This window comes from Nyctereutes procyonoides, unplaced genomic scaffold (assembly GCF_905146905.1).
Source record: "Nyctereutes procyonoides isolate TBG_1078 unplaced genomic scaffold, NYPRO_anot_genome, whole genome shotgun sequence".
Taxonomy (NCBI): Eukaryota; Metazoa; Chordata; class Mammalia; order Carnivora; family Canidae; genus Nyctereutes; species Nyctereutes procyonoides.
The window spans coordinates 60,223,746-60,244,399 of record NW_026575146.1 but is presented as its reverse complement, the minus strand read 5'-3'; the positions used below and the strand labels follow the sequence as shown (position 1 = coordinate 60,244,399).

Below are 20,654 nucleotides of genomic sequence, written 5' to 3'. Positions count from 1 at the left end.
TACCTTCATTTCCATTTTTTATTTTTCAGTTATTATTCTGTTTTAAATATTCTAATTTTTCTATTAATTTCAGCGAGTTGGGAATACTGTGACAAATACTAAGCTGGATAATATCAACTTTTATTATATTCTTTTGGCTTTGTTATAGGGTCACTGCATAATTAAGACAATAATTTCCCATCCAATAATAAATTAATCCACATTCCAATGTATTTTAGAAGCATGATATTCAAAACCTAATTTTCTCTTCTTTTGTTCTTTTGATATGATAGGTATGCACTAGTAATAAAAACTATACAGAATGTCACAATACAGCAGTATGTGTGTCATTTGAAACATCTGATCTATAAATTGTGTTACTATAATTTACAGTGCACCAAGCAGAAAAAGGAAGACATAGAGCACCACATATGGACACTGTAAGGACTACTTGACTCAGCTAACGCAGCTTGAAAGCAGCCACAGAAATTATGCAAATAAATTAGCATTTTCATACTCCAACATTATTTATGAACAATGAAATTTAAAATTCACATAATGGAAGATACACCTAGATAACAGCCACATCAGTGCAATTCACTCAGAAAACGACCTGGGGGCAACCTGAGTGGCTCAGTCCATTAAGGGCCCAACTCTTGGTTTCTGCTCAGGTCATGATCCCAGGGTCTTAGGATCCAGCCCTGCATTTAGGATTCTCTCTCTCATTCTTCCTCTGCTCATTACTACTCCCCTCCCTCAGGCTCGTTCTCTCTCTCTCTCTGAAAAGAGGAAGAGGAAGAATCTCAGAAAAAAGGATGAAGAAAAAGAGAGAGAGAAGGAAACAAAGAAAGAGAAAACAACCTGCATATTGGCAGAACAGACTTTCCACAGTTAATCAAAGGACACATCAAAAAGGGAAGGAGGGGCAGAGACTCCATTGAGAACCAAACTCCTAGGGAGACTCACCACAAATGGGAGGGACACCACAAGCATGGAGAAGGGAGAGAATCAGACCCCACACCATGAACCTCAGGCAGAGAAGAGCTGCTCAAGGAAGATGAATCTCCAAAACATTTGGTTTGGAAACCAGCAAGCTTAACTCCAGGTACTTTAAAAATCACAGACTGAGCCTGGAAAAGGTGGAGGGCAACAGGAAACTGAGTCCCCTTAAAGAGCCAACATAACAAGCTGAAGGAGAAACAGAACAGAAGCAGCAGTTTGAAAAGAGCCTGGGGTATACATGAAGTGTATTTATTTACTAATCTCGTATTTATTTATTTACTAATCTCAGAACATGCACTAAAGGAACAGGGATGTTCAGGAGACCTATCTAAGAATAAAAGAGCTGGTGGGTACCATATCTCTATCCCCCACCCTGGTTTAGATAACCTGACACTAGCAATAATCAAGCGTGAATCCTCATCACCTACCTTGCTAACAGTACACATCCAGCCCCATCCAACCCACCACAGCACCTGCCAAGATTTGCCCTGCAAACAATCCAGCAGGGACCAGCACCACTCTAAAGTGATGAGGGCCATGGAGAGAACGGAATATAACCACATACACCAGTGGGATTACAACCCCAATAGATGGACTAGGGGCAGACACCTAGTTTGACTGCAGGCCTTGCCCACAAAAGAAAGTCTCTCAGAGACAATACAGGGAGAGCACTCTGTAGATTGGTGTGACTGCAGACCCTGCAGATGGCCTGACGACAAGTATCTTGCCTGCCCTACAACCCAACTACAAGCCCACGGCAGCCCCAGGATGGCCCTTTAACAGCACAGGGACCAAACCTTGCCCAGTGTACCCACAAAGGAAACATCTGTGAAATGCCTGGTGGTTCTGAAAAACAGGACATTGTGTTACCAGGCACCAAAAGGTCTCTTCTAAGGCCACTACTTTCAAGATGAGGAGACCTAGATGACTTCCCTAATACATAGAAACAAACACAGACAATATGAGGAGAAAACAGAGTACATCCCAAATAAAAGAATAAGACAAAACCACGCCAAACCAGCTACATGAAATCGAAATAAGCAATATGCCTGATAAAGAATTCAAAGTGATGATCATAAACATACTCACTGTACTTAACAATGGAAGTTCTCTGTGAGACCTTCAACAAAGGGACAGAAAATATAAAGAACCATCATCAGAGATGATCAATAACTGAAATTAAAAATACCCTAGAGGGCTTACCAAAAATAAAAGGAAAGAAAAAAAAGAAGAAAAGAAAAGAAAGGAAAGGAAAGGAAAGGAAAGGAAAGGAAAGGAAAGGAAAGAAAAGAAAAGAAAAGAAAAGAAAAGAAAAGAAAAGAAAAGAAAAGAAAAGAAAAGAAAAGAAAAGAAAAGAGAAAAGACAAGACCCTAGAGAGAATTAATAGATTAGAGGAAGCAAAAGAACCCATCAGTGACCTGGAGTCCTGAATAATGGAAAGCAACCCAGATGAACAGCAAAAAGTAAATAATAATAATAATAATAATAATAATAATAATAAAAACCAAAGTGTGTAAAGGGAAATCAGTGACATCATCGAGCATATTAGCATGTAATTTATAAGGATCCCAGAAGGAATAGAGATAGAAAAAGGGGCAGAAAATTTATCTAAAGAAATAACAGCTGAGGATGCCTGGATGGCTCAGTGGTTGAGCATCTGCCTTCGACTCAGGACACGGTCCCGGAGTTCCAGGATCGGAGTCCCACATCAGGCTCCTGATGGAGTCTGCTTCTCCTCCCTCTGCCTGTGTCTCTGCCTCTCTCTGTGGGAGGGAAGGAGGGAGGGAGGAAAAGGAAAAAGAAAGGGAAAGGGAAAGGAAAAGGGAAAGGGAAAGGGAGAAAGAAAGAGCTGAAAATGTCCCTGGTTTTTCAGTAGAAACTTTGCAGACCAGAAGAGAGTGGCATGATATATTAAAAGTACTGAAAAGAAAAATAAATGTGGAACTGAGAATAATCTACTCAGAAAGGTTATCATTCAGAATAGAAGGAGAGTTTCCCAAACCAACAAAAGTTACAGGACTTTATCACCAGTAAGCCAGCTTTATAAGAAATGTTAAAGAGAATTCTTTGAGTGAAAAGGCAATAATCAACAGTAAGAAAATTACGAAAGGAAAAACTTCCACAGGTAAATACAAACATAATTAAAGTAGTAGATTAATCACAGAGATTAAAGCACAAAAGCAATTATACCTATATAACTCAGTCAAGGAATACACAAAATGATATGAAGTATGATATTGTATACATAAAACATGCATGGAAGTAAAAATTTAGTGCTTTTAGAATGAGTTCAATTTAACTGAACATCAACTTAATATAGACTGTCATCTGCATAAGATGCTACAAATGAACCTAATTGTAACCACAAATCAAAAACCTGTAACAGACACACAAAAAAATAAAGAGAAAGGCATCAAAGCATATGACTAGTGAAGTACACCAAACTACAAGATAAAAGAGCAAGAGAAGAACTACAAAAACAACCATTAAAACAAGTAACAGATGGCAATAAGTACCTATCTATGGATAATTACTTTAAGTGAAAATGGATTAGTATTTTAATCAAAAGATACTGATGGATTGAATGGATAAAAAAAGCAAGACCCATCTTTATGTTGCCTAAAGAAAACTTATTTCAGACCTAAAGATACATGCATATTCAGAGACAAGGGATGGAAAAACAATTACATGCAAACAGAAGCAAAAAGAAGGCTGCGGTACCAATACTTATATCTGAAAAAATAGACTTAAAACCAAGAATATAACAAAACAAAGGACACTACAAAATGATAAAGGAACAATCCAATAGGAGCATGCCCAATTTTAAATATTTATGCACCTAATGTAGGAGCACCTGAATACATAAATCAACTAGTGGCAGACATAAAGGAAAAAACTGATAGTAATATGTTAATAGCAGAAGACTTTAACACCCCACTTATGTCAAAAATAGATCACCCAAGGCAGAAAAATCAACAAGGAAACAATGACTTTGAATAACACATTGGGCCATGTGGACCTAAAAAACATACTCGGAATGTTCAATACAAAACAAAAGACTAAACATTCTTTTCATACACGCGATCTATTCACCAATTCTCAATAAACTTAAAAAAAGACTGAAATAATATCAGGCATCTTTTCTGACCATAAGGGAATAAAACTAAAAGTCAATCACAAGAAAAAAAATCTAAAAAGAACACAAATACGTGGAGGCTAAATAACATGCTACTTTAATATCAAATGGGTCCAAGAGGAAATCAAAACCTACATGGAAACAAACAAAATTGAAGATAAAGAGTCCAAAAATCCATGGGATGCAGTAAAAGCTGTTCTAAGAGGGAAGATCATAGCAATACAAGCCTACCACATGAAATATGAAAAACTTAAAACTAACCCCACAGGCAAAGGAGATAGGAAAAGAACAAAGAAAACCCAAAACCAGTAGAAGGAAACAAATACTAAAGATTAGAGCAGAAATACATAAGAGAGACTAAACATAGGTGCGCACACACACATACACACACACACACAGTAGGGCAGGTCAATGAAACCAGGAGCTGGTTCTCTGAAGAGATGAACAAAACTGACAAACCTTCAACCAGACTCATCAAAACAAGAGAGAATTCAGATAACTAAAACCAGACAAAGGAGGAAAATTAACAACTGACACCACAGAAATACAAAGGATTACAAGAAAATATGATAAAAAATTACATGCCAGCAAATTAGAAAACTTAGAAGAAAGGGATATGTCCCTAGAAACATATAACCCTTCAAAGTGAAATCAGGACAAAATAGAAAATTTGAAAAGATCAATTACTAGCAAAGAAACTGAACTAGCAATCAAAAAACTCCCAACAAACAAAAATCCAGATAGCTTCTCTGATAAGCTCTGTCTAAACAGTTAAAGAAGAGTTAATACCTATTCTCATACTATTTTAAGAAAAAAAGGAAAGGAAAGCTTCCAGACTTACTCTATGAGGCCAGTATTACCCTAATATAAAAAACAGATAAAAACATTACAAGGAAAGGAAATTACAAGCCACTATCTCTGATGAACATAAATGCAAAAATCTTCAGCAAAATACTGGCAAACTGCATACAACAATACATTAAAAAATAATTCACCACAATCAAGTGGGATTTATTCCAGGGGGAAAAAAATAGTTTAATATGCCCAAATAAATCAACATGATATATCACATTAACAAAAGAAAGGACAAAAATCATATGATCATCTCAAGAGATGCAGAAAAAAGGCCTCTAACAAAGTACCACATCCGGGATCCCTGGGTGGCGCAGCGGTTTGGCACCTGCCTTTGGCCCAGGGCGCGATCCTGGAGACCCGAGATCGAATCCCACATCGGGCTTCCAGTGCATGGAGCCTGCTTCTCCCTCTGCCTGTGTCTCTGCCTCTCTCTCTCTCTCTGTGACTATCATAAATAAATTAAAAAAATAATAAAAAAAAAAACAAAGTACCACATCCATTCAAGACAAAAACTCTCAACAAAGAAATTTTAGGGTAAACATACCTCAACATAATAAACCAAAGACAAAAATGTCCACACACATCACTTTTATTCAATATAGTAATCAAAGACCTAGCCACACCAATTAAACCAAAAAAAAAAAAAAAATCCAAATTAATAAAGTAAAACTTTTACTATTTGCAGATGAAATGATACTATATATAGAAAACCCTCAAGATTTCACCAAAATACTACTAGAACTGATAAATGAATTCAGTAAAGTTATGATACTAAATATACAGAAATTTGTTTCATTTCTACACATTAATAATGATATAGGAGAAAAAGACATTTAGAAGACAATCCCATTTACGACTGCACTAAAAAGAATAAAATATCTAACAAACCAAGTAGGTGAAAGATCTGGACTCAGAAAACTACAAAACACTAATGAAAGAAACTGAAGGTGACATAAACGGGAAGATACTCCATGCTCATGGATTAGAAAAACCAATACTGTTAAAATGTCCATGCTACCCAAAGTAATCTATAGATTTAATGCAATCCTTACCAAAGTATCAACTATTTTTTTTCCCAGATCTAGAAAAAATTATCCCAGAATTTGTATGGAACTGCATAAGAACCCAAATAGCTAAAGTCATCTTGAAAAAGAGGAACAAAGCTAGAAGTATCACAATCCCAGAATTCAAGATATACAATGAAGCTTTAGTAATCAAAATGGTATGAATGGTATGCTACAGGCACATAAACACACTGAACAACAGAAGAAAGAGCCCAGAAATAAACCAATAATTATATGGTCAATTTATAAAAAAGGAAGAACATACAATGAGAAAAGATAATCTCTTCAGCAAATAATGCCGGGAAAACTGGACAGCAAGATACAGAAGAATGAAACTGAACCACTTTCTTACACTAAACACAAACCTAAACCCAGAATGGATTAAAGACCTAAATGTGAGACCTGAAATCATAAAATTCCTAGAGAAAAACAGAGACAGTAATTTCTTTTGAGTTTGGCCAAAGAATAATTTCTCTAGATTGTCTTCTCTGACAAAGGAAATAAAAGCAAAATTAAACTATAGAAGCTAAACAACAACAACATAAAAGGTTTTTTGCACAGGGAAGGAAACTAGCAAACAAAAAGGCCACCCATTGAATGAGAGAAGACATTTCCAAATAATATATATGAGGGATTAGTATTCAAAATACAAAAGAACTTATAAAACTCAACAACAACAAAAAAAAACCAAATAATCCAATTAAAAATGGGCAGAGGACCTTCACAGTCATTTTTCCAAAGACATACAGATGGCCAACAGACATATGAAAAGATGCTCAACATCACTCATCATCAGGGAAATGCAAATCAAAACCAAAATGAGGCATCACTTTACACCTGTCAGAATAGCTAGAATCAAAAACACAAAAGCTCCTATCTCTTTTTTTTTTAAAGACTTTATTTATTTATTCATTAGAGACACGGGGGGCGGGGTGGGAGGGGGAGACCAGGCTCCCTGCAAGGAATCCAATGCAGGTTTCTATCCCAGACTCTGGGATCATGACCTGAGCCAAAGGCAGATGCTCAACTGCTGAGCCACCCAGGCATCCCGACTGAGGCCATTTCATGAAATATCATGTGTCACCTGAGCCTTTGGTAAAAACAAAAACACAAGAAATAACTGTTAGTGAGGATATGGAGAAAAAGGAAAAAGGAACTGTCATTCACTGTTGGTGGGAATGCAAACTGTTGCAGGTACTGTGGAAAGTAGAATGGTGGTACTTTAAAAAATTAAAAATAGAAATCCCATCTGTTCCAGTAATTCCACTTCTGGGTATTTATCCAAAGAATACGAAAACACTTATTTGAAAAGATATATGCACCCTATGTTTACTAAACCATTATTTACAAGAGCCAAACTCACGTATCCATCCCTAGATGAAAGGATAAAGAAGTAGTGGTGTACATATATATGCAGTGGAATATTAATCAGCCATAAAAATGACTGAAATCTTGCCATATATAATATGGATGGAGCTAGAGAGTATAATGACAACTGAAACAAGTTAGTCAGAAAAGGACACCTACCGTATAATTTCACTCACATGTAAATTTAAGAAACAAAACAATGTACAAAGAAAAAAAAGACAAAGAACCAGACTCCAAAATACAAAGAACTGGTGATTGCCACAGAGGAGGTGGGTGGGGAGGATGAGCGAAATAGATAAAGGGAATAAGAGTACCCTTTGAGAGTACTCTTTTCGTGATGAACACTGAGAAAGTTATAGAAGTGTTGAATAATTCTTTTACACCTGAAAATAATATAACACTGTATGATAATTACACTTCAGAGTTAAAAAAGTGAAATTCATATAATCTTCAGAAGTCAAAGGTACTTCTCTTTGACAAATTTTTAATAATTTAAATACACTGAACTATACTTAAATCATTGTCCTTATAAAAACAGGCAGGAAGGTAGATTTAGTATGTAGTTGGTAGTCTGCAGAAGTGAGGAACTACCCAATATTTTGATCATGTGAACCATTTTCTGATGATTAACTTGGTCAGCATTACATAGTACAGATTAAAAAAAGGACAGAGAGCAGAGAGGTAAGTTAATGTGAAAGTAAAGCATACAGGCACACTTGTGAGAGGAGATACTGAAGCTTCTGTTCTAGAATATCTCAATAAAGCAAATTTCACAATAAACAAAACCAGATGAATTTTTTGGTCTTCTAGCACATATAAAAGTTATTTTTACACTATACTGTAGTTTTGTAGGTGTGTGAGAGCATTTTTAAATGCTACGTACACACCTTAGTTAAAAAAATACTTGATTCCTAACCAATGCTATCATCTGACCTTACTGCAACTCAAAATCTTTTCGCAGGTGAGGGCTGCTGACTGAACAGGGTGGTGGTTGCTGAAGGTTTCAGTGGCTGTGGCCACTTCTTAAAACAACAATGAAGTTCGTTGCATCAAATGACTCTTCCTTTCATGAAATTTTCTCTGCAGCAATGCCGTTTGATAGCTTTCATCCACAAAACTTCTTTCAAAATTGGGAGTCAATCCTCTCAAAGCCAGTCACTGTTCTGTCAACCAAATTGATGCACTATTCTAAATCCTCTGTTGTTATTTCAACAGTCTTCACAGCAGCTTCACCACGAGTAGATCCCACCTCAAGAAACCACTATCTTTGCTCATTCAGCAGCAGCAACTCTTCTTCTGTTCAAGTTGTATCCTGAGATCGCAGGCGTTCTGTCCCATCTTCAGGCTCTATTTCTAATTCTCGTTCTCTTGCTGTTTCCACCACCCCCGCAATCTTGAATCCCTCTAAGTCATCTTGGGAGACTGGAATCAACTTCTTCCAAACTCCTAATAATGTTGATATTCTGATCTCTCCCCATGAATCATGAGTGTTCTTCATGGCATCTAAGATGGTGAATCCTTCCCAGAAGGTTTTCAACTAAATTTTCCCAGATCTATTAGAGGCATCACTATGTATGGCAGGTACAGTCCTATGAAATGTACTTCTTAAATAAGAAGACTTGAATAAGAAATTTTTTAAAAGAGACAAAGACTCTTAAATATAGAGAACCAATTGGTGGTTGCCAAAGGGGAGGTGAGTGGGAACAATGCGTGAAACAGATAAAGGAGATGAAGAGCACACTTATCATAATGAGCACTGAGTAATGTACAGAATTGCTGAATCATTACACTGTACACCTGTATACATGAAACAAGTATAACGCTGTATGTTATACTCCAACAAAAAATAAATAGAATTAATTTTTAAAATAAAAAAATACTTGAAAGTTGAAATGATTCCTTGATCCATGGGCTGCAGAATGGATGTGTTAGCAGGCATGAAAACAACATAAATCTCGTTGTCCAACTCCATCAGAACTGTTGTAAAATCGGGTACATATTCAATAAGTGATGGATGATGTGAAAGGGATTTTTTTTTTTTCCTAAGCAGGTCTCAAAAGTGGGCTTAAAACATTTAGTAAACTGGGACGTCTGGGTGATTTAGTCAGTAAACTGGACGACTCTTGATTTTGGCTCAGGTTATGATCTCAGGGTGGTGAGACTGACTGAGCTCCACACTGGGCTCCATGCTCAGCGTGGAGCCTGCCTGAGATCCTCTCTTGCCTCTCCCTCTGCCCCTCGCCTATTCACAGTCTGTCTAAACTAAATACAATCTTAAAAAAGTTTTTCAGTAAATCATGGTGTAAACAGATGTGCTATCCTCTGGGCTCTGCTGTTCCATTTATAGAGCACACGCAGAGTAGATTTACCAGAATTCCTAAGGGCCCTAGGATTTGAGAAATGATCAATAAGCACCTGCTACAACTTAAAAGTGCCCAACTGCATTAGCCCCCACAACACAATCAGCCAGTCCTTCAAAGCTCCGAGCCAGGCACTGACTTCTCCTCTCTAACCACACAAGCCCTAGATGACATCTCCTTCCCATGGCAGGCTCTTTCACCCACACTGACAATCGGTTGGTCAGTGTAGCCACCTTCGTTAATGATCTCAGCTAGATCTTCTGGATCACCTGCTGCATCGCCTGGCACCTTCATGCCATGGACACAGCTTCCTTCCTTAGACCTCATGAACCAGTCTCTACTGGCTTCAGACCTTTCTTCTGCAGCTTCCTCTCCTCTCTCAGACTTCACGGGACTGAAGAGAGTGAGTCAGGGCTTGCTCTGGGTGAGGCTTTGGCTGAAGGGAATGTTGTGGTTGGTTTGACCTTTTATCCACCGAACGTTCCCCATTATCAGCAATAAAGCTAATTCACTTCCCTAACATTCGTTGTTCACTGTAGTAGCACTGTTAATCTCCTTCAGGAGCTTTTCCTTCACATTTACAACTTGGCTACTTACCGGCAAAATAGGCCTCAGCTTTCAAAACGGCTTCCTCAATAAACTTTAATCATTTCTAGCTTTTGATTGAAAGTGAGAGGCATGCAGCTTATCATTTCTGTTGAAGAGACTACTGCAGGGTTATAAATTGTCCTAATTCCAATATAGTTGTTACTCAGGACATGGAGGCCCAAAGAGAAGGAGAAAGGGAAAGAGCAAGGCAGTGGAGCAGTCAGAATACACGCAAAATTTTTTTAGTTTGCTATCTCATATGGGCACTGTTTGTGGCACCCTAAATCAACATCAAATTAACATCAAAAATCACTGATCATAAATCACCAAAATAAATATAATAATAATGAAAAAGTGTGAAAAACTGAAAATTACCAAATTAGCAAATCTTCAATTTGCAAAATATGCAGTAACTGCAAAGGGCAATAAAGCAAAGCACTTTACAAGTTATGTCTTTACATTACATGGAATCTAAAGACCTAATTTAATCTCTTCTCTCCAAAATACACCATCTATATAACTTGGATAAAACATGCTTCCTCAGGGACACCGGGGTGGCTCAGTCGTTGACCATGTACCTTCACCCCAGGACATGATCCTGGGATCCTGGCATGGAGTTCCACACTGAGCTCCCCACAAGGAGCCTACCTCTCCCTCTCCCTATGTCTCTGCCCCTCTCTGTGTCTCTCATGAACAAATAAATAAAATCTTAAAAAAAAAAGAAGAAAGAAAGAAAAGAAAAAAGAAAAAAACTTACTTCCTCAGCTCTTCAATATAACACCATCCATTATGAAGAATAACAGTATGGAATTCAAAGTGTCAGTTTAAAAATTAAATAAGACAATCCATGTGTAGTGGTTATAACAGTACTTACTTAAGAGATACTCAATAAATGTTAACTATATTATGACTGCTATTTCAAATTAGGTGATAATGACAGTCTAAAAAATGACAATGACAAAACACAGATTGAAAAGATAAAATTGACCAGATCTCGGCACATTAATGGAATAGAGGAGAAATGCAGAAATAGACCCAGATGGATATGAGAATTTAGTGACATAAAAACATAAATTTATCATTTTTTGTGAGACATCCACCCCAAAGGAAGGCAGCGGGCAGCCCGGGTGGCTCAGCGATTTAGTGCCACCTTTGGCCCAGGACCTGATCCTGGAGATCTGGGATCGAGTCCCACATCGGGTTCCCTGCATGGAACTTGCTTCTCCCTCTGCCTATGTCTCTGCCTCTCTCATGAATAAATTAAAAAAAAAAAAAAAAAAACGAAGGCAGGCCTTAAAATGTAAATTCAGGAGTACCCCCATGTAAATAAAGATGAAAGCCTTAAAACCACGGATTAGACTTCAAGGACAAAACAGGAAAGCGAGAAAAATAAAGAGAAAAGTATATAAGCACTATATTGAAGAAAAGGAAGAAAGAGAAGAATCACCAAAGAATATAGTAAGAGTACCCTGAATAGAAGAATCAGTATAGCAATTCCTATCACAGAAGATAAATACTCATGGGTGGGAAAAGACTGAAATGAAGTCATCTAAAAGAATCAAACTTAAATGCAATATAATGATTTCATAAGAAAACACTATTAAAATTGAAAACTCTACTTACTGACACAGCTATCATGGTACTATCTGGCCTCCACTCAGCTTGTTTGTAGGATCCAAACTGAGAAGATGATTTTTCAGGTTCCTTGTAGGTTACGATTAACACACTAGGCTGAAAGGAAAGAGGTTTATTTTATTAGTATCTCACAAAAATATATACAAATTTAAGATAGCTTATCTTAGAGTACTCTGAAAATCTTTTAATACTTCTAAACGTTTATAGAAGATAACAATGTAAGTTACAGCCCTAATTAGCCCAAACAGATTATCTAAAAAGAACCAAAAGGAAAGACAATCTGAAAAGGACTGTATCTATATAAGTTATTAAACTGATAACTAGTAACCTTCAAAAACAGACACAGGCCCAGATGGGGTTCACTAGTGAATTCTATCAAATGTTTAGGAAGAAATTACACAAATTCTCTACAAAATATTCCAGAAGACAGAAGTGGAGAGATTACTTCCTCTTTCTGAGGTCAGCATCAGTCAAATACTAAAACTAGACAAAAACATTACAAAAATATTAAACAGCAGACCAATAGTTCTCATAAACGTAGCTGTAAAAATTCTCAAAATATTAGCAAATCTAATCCAACAATGTTTAAAAAGATTTATACAAAAAAAAAAAAGATTTATACACTACAACCACGTGGAATGTATTCCAGTATTCAAGGCTGGATCAACATGCAAAAATCAATTAATATAATCCATTATACATCAACAAGCTAAAGAAGAAAAACCACATGATCATACCAATAGATGCAGAAAAAGAACTTAATAAAATTGAGCATCCATTCATGATAAAAACTCTCAGTAAGCTAAGACTAAGGGGAACTTCTTCAATCCGACAAAGAATACTACCTACAATGAACCTGTAACTAACATCATACTCACTGGTAAGAAACTAGAAGCTTTCTTGGTAAACTCAAGAACAAGGTAAAGACACTCCCTTCTCAACACTCCTTTTCAAAATCACACTGAAAGTCCTTGCTAATGTACTAAGACAAGAAAAAGAAATAAAACAGCATAGAAAAAAAAAGTACAACTTCCTTTGTATATATATACATTACTGCTTATATAAAAATCCAAAGGAACCACCAACAAAATAACATGGTAATAATTATTAGTAACATTATAGGATGTGTTCATATAAAAATCAAGTGTTTTATTAAACAGTCCTGAACAAGCAGAATTGGAAATTAAACACACAGTAGCATTTGTACTAGTAACCAAAAAAAAATATTTAGTCATAAAACTAATAGAATATCTCCAAGATCTACACGAGGAAAACTACAAAACTTTAATGAACAAAATTTAAAATGAATTAAATAAATGGAGGGATATATCAAGTTCATGGATGGGAAGATTCAATACTGTCAAGATGTTAGTTCTTACAATTTGACTACAGATTCAACACAATTCAAATCAAAATCACAGCAAGTTATTTTAGAGATAGCAACAAGCTGACTAAAGCTTATATGGACACACAAAAGACCCAGAATGGCCGACTCAATACTGAAGGAGACGAACTAAGTTGAAAGACTTGATACTACTTCAAGATCTATTATAAAGATACAGTAATGAAGACAATGTGGTACTGGCTAGAGAACAGAAAACACATCAATAGAACAGAATAGAGAGCACCAAAAACAGACTCACAAAAATATAGTCAAGTGACCTTTGACAAAGATAATAAAATGGAGAACACATGGTGTTTTCATCAAATGGTGCTAGAACAACTAGACATCCACTTTCTGGTAGAATAAGAAGCTCCAAAGGGTCATCTTGTACTTTCCCTGCCATTGTCCTAGAAGCAGCCATTTTTCCAGGGATCCCTGTTCCATTTTTATTAGAGAATGGTATTTAAAAAACAAGATCTGGAAACAAGATGTTTGTTGCTAGTAGGGTGTCACTGCTTCTAGGTCCTCTCAGTAAACATAGTAGGAAACATAAAAACTTATACTCACCTATATATGAACACATTACCTCTCTATACTTCTTTCCACATATATATGTATATATTTATATATAGAAATACTAGAGTATAATCAAGCACAATATGATTTCCTCTAATGTTCTCCCTTACTTGTAGCTTTTTTTGGTTACTTCATACAAGTGACTTAGTTCTTTGTTCAACTCTACTGTGCACAGAGTAGTTTAGAACTGCTAAGTATATTCCTATAGTAAGCAAATTTACCAACTAGAATATAGTTTTTAAGGCTAGCTTCTTTTACATTAGCTTTTGAAAAAGTGTTACATAGGCCCGTTCCCTTAAGACTTTCTTTTTTAATTTCTAAAAGCAAAATAAAGTTTCTAAGAAGCTAACAATATTCTAAATACATTAACTAGCAATACTCTAAATACATTAAAATCGCTAACCATCAGTTGTTTGTACTTCAAATATCAATTAAAAATTAAAAATTAAAAGCCTGTATCTAGGAGTGACATCAGAAGATGGGACAGCAAGAAGTTCTGGACTTTCCTCCCACCACACCCCTACAAAAATTGAGCAACAATTCAGAGAAAAATTCCCTTTGGTGAGAAATCTAGAAACTAATAACTGAAAGGCACTTGAAGGCTGAATGAACACAAAATCAGACTCATCAAAGCTGCTAGGAAGATATGGGACACCCTCCTACCAGAAACCCTACCCCCTCCACCTCCAGGTGCTTCTTGGGAAAGAGAAAAGCCCACAGGTCCAATGCCCCAGTTTTTCTGGGGACTGCCCAAAAGGAGGGAGAGAGACTGTCTTGCCTTTTGATGAGCCACTGATGAAACCTGGCATAATCTCGTCAGCCACTATGTCATAAGAGCAGAGACAGAGTTTGGGCTGGCAGTGCCATAGCCCCTTCCTTGACTCAACACAGAGCAAGCAGATGGGGGGAAAAAACAGCTTCCACCTTCTTCCTAGAGTGAGGAAAGTTGGATAGAGCATAAAACAACTTTTCTGATGGAGCATAAAACAACCTTTCTGATGGACACTTGGAGAATGGCTTTGGTTCACCTGTTACAGTACACTGAAGGGATTCAGCATACCCTAGATTCTTGGTAGCCACAAAAAAAAAACCAAAACAACAACAACAAAGAAAGTGTGTTGGACTAGCATGAAGGTTTGAGACGTCACCAGGATCTCTAGCCAGGCCAACTGAGTCGGAGAGGGAAGGTGTGTCTATCTTTTCTCTATCTCATATATTAGAAGACAACCCTTCTAAAATTTCCAAATCTGGGGAAGGAAATAAAACATACAGATCCAGGAAGCCGAAAGAAACCTAAAGAAGAGAAACTCAAAGAAATACACACTGAGAAAAATTATAATCAAATTGTCAAAAGTAAAAGCAGTAAGAATTTTGAAGGCACATGGGAAAGGCAACTTGTCATGTACAAAGGAACCCCATAGGACTAAGAGTGGGTTTTTCAGCATAAATCTTGCAGAGCAAAAGGGTATGGGATGATATACCCAGAGCTGAAAGAAAAAAGCTGTCAAGTAAGAATACTATATTAGTAATAGTATCCTTCAAAAATGAAGAAAAGATAAAGTCTTTCCTAAACAAACAAAAGCTGAGGGAGTTCATCACCACTAGACTTGCTTAAGAGAAATCACTTTAGATTTAAGTGCATACATAGGCTGAAAGTGACAAGATTAAAAAAAAGTTAATCCATGCAAATGGTAATCAACGGAGAACAGAAAATGTTATATCAGACAAAGTGATTTTAAGTCAAAAAGTGTCAAGACAGGAAAAAGACATTGTATAATAATAAAAAAGTAAATTCACCAGAAAGACCTAACAATTATAAATATATAGAAACGACAGTATTAGAAGTAACATCATAACATCTAAAGAAAACAAGTATTTACAGAATTGAATGTAAAGTACCCTCCTAGCGCTACATAGCGCTAGGAGGGTACTTTAACATCCCACTTCCAGGAATGGATAGAACACTAAAACAAAATCTATGAAGAAAATGAAGACCTCAACAGCACTATAGATCAAATAAAGCTAACACATATGTACAGAACTTTCTGTAAATAGCAGGATACACATTCTTAGTGTACACTGAACATTCACCAGGATAGATCACATATTAGATCACAAGACAAGTCTTAAATTTAAGACTGAAATCGTACCAACTATTTTTCTGACTACAATGGAATGAAACTAAAAATCAAAAGGGGAGAAAAAAAGGAAGAAAGGAAAGAAGGAAGGAAGGGAGGAAAGAAAGAAGGAAGGAAATTCACAAATATGTGGAAATTAAAGACACACTTGAACAACAACAAATGGGTCAAAGAAATCAAAAAGAAACTAGAAAATACCTCGAAACAAACAAAACCTAAAATACAACATACTGAACCCTACGTGATATAGCAAAAGCCATAATAAAAAGGAAGTTTATAAGCAATAAATGTCTATATTCAAACAGAAGATCTAGGATCAACCTAATTTTATATACCTGAAGGAACTAGAAAAAGAACAAACTAAGTCCAAAATCACCAGAAAGGAAGAAAATAATAAAGATTAGAACAGAAATAAGTGAAATAAAGAACAGTAAAACTACTGGGGGAAAAAAACTAAAATTTTTGAAAAGATAAAATTGTAAAACTTAGCTACACTTACTAAGAAAAACTCAAAATCAACTCAAATATAAAAGGAGACCTTACAACTGATACCACAAAAATACAAAAGATCACAAAGACAACTATAAACTACTGTATGCCAGCAAACTGGACAACAACAAAAAAATAGGAAAACTCCTAGAAACACACAACCTATCAAGACCGAATCATCAAGAAACAGAAAATCTGAGAAGACAGTAGTATGTAGATTAAATCTGTGACCAAAAACCTCCCAACAAAGAAAAGCCCAGGACCAAATGACTTCACTGGTAAATTCTACCAAACATTTAGTGAAGAATGCCAATCCTTCCAAAACTCTACTAAAATACTGAAGCAGCAGGAACACTTTCAAAACCAGACAAAGGCACTACTAGAAAAGAAAATCATAGGTCACCGTCTCTGAATAAAGATGCAAAAATCCTCAATGAATTAGTAGAAAACTGAATTCAACAGCACATTAAAAAAAAAAAAAATACACCAGAACCAAATTTGATTTATATTCTTGGGATGCAAGTATGGGTCAACATACAAGAATAAATTAATGTGATACACTGTGTTACCAGAATAAAGGATAAAATTCACATAATCATCTCAATAGATAAAGTATGTGACAAAATTCAACACACTTTCAGAAGAAAAACTCAAACTATAAAAAAAAAAAGCCAAGTACTTCAACATAAAAAAGGTCATTTAAGATCTATAGCTAAATCATACCCAACAGTAAGAAACTGAAGTTCTCCTCTAAAATCAGGAACAAGGGGATCCCTGGGTGGCTTGGCAGTTTGGCGCCTGCCTTTGGCGCAGGGCCGGATCCTGGAGTCCCAGGATCAATTTCCACGTCGGGCTCCCGGCGTGGAGCCTGCTTCTCCCTCCTCCTGCGTCTCTGCCTGCCTCTCTCTCTCTCTCTCTCTCTCTCTCTCTCTCTTTCTCTCTCTATCATAAATGAATAAATAAATAAATCTTTAAAAAAATTAAAATAAAATCAGGAACAAGTCCAGGATGCCTAATATCATCACCTCTATTCAACATAGTACTGGAAGTCCTAACCAGAGCAATTAGGCAAGAAAAAAATATATAAGGAATCCAAATCAGAAAGTAAGAAGCAAAACTGTCAATTTGCAAAGAGTATGATCTTATATAAAGAAAACTCTAAAGATTCCATTAAAAAGAAACTGATAATAAAGGAATTCAGTTAAGTTTTAGAATACAAAATCAACATACAAAAATCAACTACATTTCTATACACTTAACAATGAGCTATCTGAAAAGGAAATCAGGGAAACAATCTTAGTTCAAATACCACCAAAAATAATAAAATCTTAGGATTAAAGAACTGTAGAGATGAAAGACTTGTACACTGACACTACAAAATACCGAAGAAATTTTTTAAAAAGGGGGAAGACATCCTATGTTCATGATTTGGAAGATTAATATCATTAAAATGTCCATACTACCCAAAGCAATTTACAAATTTAAAGCAATTAGTATCAAAATCACAATTGTACTTTTTACAGAAGTAGAAAAAAATTAAATTCATATGAAATCACAGAAGGCTCCAAACAGCCAAGCTGATAATGAGTAAGAACAAAGCTAGAGGCATCAGGCATCACACTTCTTGATTTTTAAATATTCTACCAAACTACAGTAAATCAAATAGTATGGTTATGGCATTAAGAGAGACACAGGCTAATGAAAGAGTAGAGAGCCCAGAAATAAATCCACACAAGCAGGTCAATTGATCTTCAACAAGGGTTCTAAGTATACACAATGGGAAAAGTATAGTCTTATTAACAAACGATATTGGAGGGATCCCTGGGTGGCGCAGCGGTTTGGCGCCTGCCTTTGGCCCAGGGCGCGATCCTGGAGACCTGGGATCGAATCCCACATCGGGCTTCCGGTGCATGGAGCCTGCTTCTCCCTGTGCCTGTGTCTCTGCCTCTCTCTCCTCTCTCTCTCTCTCTCTCTCTCTCTCTCTCTCTCTCTCTGTGTGTGTGTGTGACTATCGTAGATTTTAAAAAAAAAAAAAAAATATTGGAAAAATCGGCCAGCCACATGCAAAAGAATAAGATTGGACCTTTATCTAATCCTATACACAAAAATCAATTCAAAATGGATTACAGACTTAAAGGTACCCCTTGAAACTATAAAAGAATACCTGATTCCACTTACCTAAACAGTTAAATTCATAGTGTCAGAGTGAAATGGTGGTTACCAGAAGATGTGAGATAAGAATTGAAAGCTGCCAATTCAATGACAAAGTTTCAGTTAAGCAAGAAGATTAAGTTCTAGAGATCTGCTGTACATCATAGCTATAGTTAACAATATTGTACTACACACTTAAAAATTTTAAAGAGATCTCATGTTAAGCGCTCGCATCACAATAAAATTTTCATGTTCACATAAATACCAAAAGGATAAGCAGTGGAACTATATTGCCATGCTCTTTAAAAGTCTAATATAACTGACTATGGCTAGATTCTCCTACTTCTACAGTCTGTTGTGACGTTGTTTTAATTGAAACATACAAAGAAAATCCAGTCTTACACAGATTTATAATTGGATTTTAAATAATCATAAATATTCTTTGATAGAATCCCAAAACTTGACAAGGGATAGTTTCTTAAAAATGAGTTGTAGTGTAGAATCTAAGTCCTTTTCAATAAAGTTTTTATACAGGGCAGCCCAGGTGGCTCAGCGGTTTAGTGCCACCTTCAGCCCAGGGCCTGATCCTGGAGACCCGGGATTGAGTCCCATGTTGGGCTCCCTGCATGGAGCCCTCTTCTCCCTCTGCCTGTGTCTCTGCCTCTCTCTCTCTCTCTCTCTCTCTCTCTCTCTCTCATGAATAAATAAATAATCTTAAAAAAAAAGTTTAAAAATAAATAAATAAAGTTTTCACTCTGTTTCAAAACCAAAAACAAAAGTACCTTGGATAATATTTACAATAAATGAAGAGAAGAAATTTAATTGGGGATACTATAAGGAATTTATTTTAAAAATCTAGAAGTGAAACCTGAGTCTCAAAGGGAAATCAGAACTCTCTGATTTGATCACTTGGTTATTTTTCCAGTATTTTTTCCAAAAATACTTAAGCTCATCTTATTTGTGAGAAAATAAACCCAATCTGATAGATTCTACTAAATAACTCATCAGTACTCTTCAAAAAGATCAAGATCATAAAGGACAAGGAAAAACTTAAGAACTATTACAGACTAGAAGAGATTGGAAGAAATAAAACCATATGCAATGTGGCACACAAAATAGACATCTAGAAAAGAGGACACCAGAGCAAAATTAAGGAAAATGTACCAATGTTATAAACTCTTCATTATAATTAATGCTATGTGAAAGATGCGTAAGAACAACAAAAAACAAGTATATACTCTATGATTCTACTTACATAAAACTTTAGAAAAGGCAACCCAATCTGTAGCAAAAGAAAGCAACCAGATGAGTGACTGCCTGGATATGGAGGGCAGTAGGAAGCAACTACAAAAAGGTATCTAGAGGTTATGGGTTTGTTCACGGTCAGGATTATGGTGATGGTTTGATGATGTATACAAGTCATATCTAATCAAATTTACACTATAAACATGCAATTTATATCATGTCAATTATATCTCAGAAAATTATTTAAAAAGTTTCAAACAAGGTATTTCTAAAAATTAACCAAAGGGAAAAAAACACACTTAGGGAAACCTAGTCAGAATCTTTTGCAAAAACCTAGAAGAGAAGCCTGAACTATGCAGAAGGTAGGAGGGACAGAAAGAAGACAGAAACAAAAATTGGTTGTAGTTTGCTTAGCATCTAAAGTACATGAACATGAACATACAAGTTAGAATAAACTGTTTACTAATATTTGTTTTTGAGGATTTTGATATCCTTGACCTGTTTACGTGAATGATCAATTTTTTGACTGTGACAAAGACATTAACCAACTCAATCAGAAAAGGAGATTTTTAAAAAGATTGTTATAACCAGCAATGATAATCTGCCTATTGAATTAATAAATGTAAAAATATTGAATAGTGGTATTTAATCACTAACTTAAAACCACAGTATATTTTAGCATT

At 35.9% G+C, this 20,654-nt stretch overlaps 1 protein-coding gene across 3 annotated transcripts in view; it reads right to left on the bottom strand.

Moving 5' to 3' along the window:
• Positions 1-20,654, bottom strand: part of RIC1 (RIC1 homolog, RAB6A GEF complex partner 1) — a 145,387-nt gene that overhangs the window by 99,990 nt on the left and 24,743 nt on the right. For all 3 annotated transcript variants that reach the window (XM_055311054.1, XM_055311052.1, XM_055311053.1), the window contains exon 2: positions 11,977-12,084. In XM_055311054.1, coding sequence (XP_055167029.1) covers positions 11,977-12,084 — 108 coding nt within the window. The remainder of the gene's footprint in view (positions 1-11,976; positions 12,085-20,654) is intronic.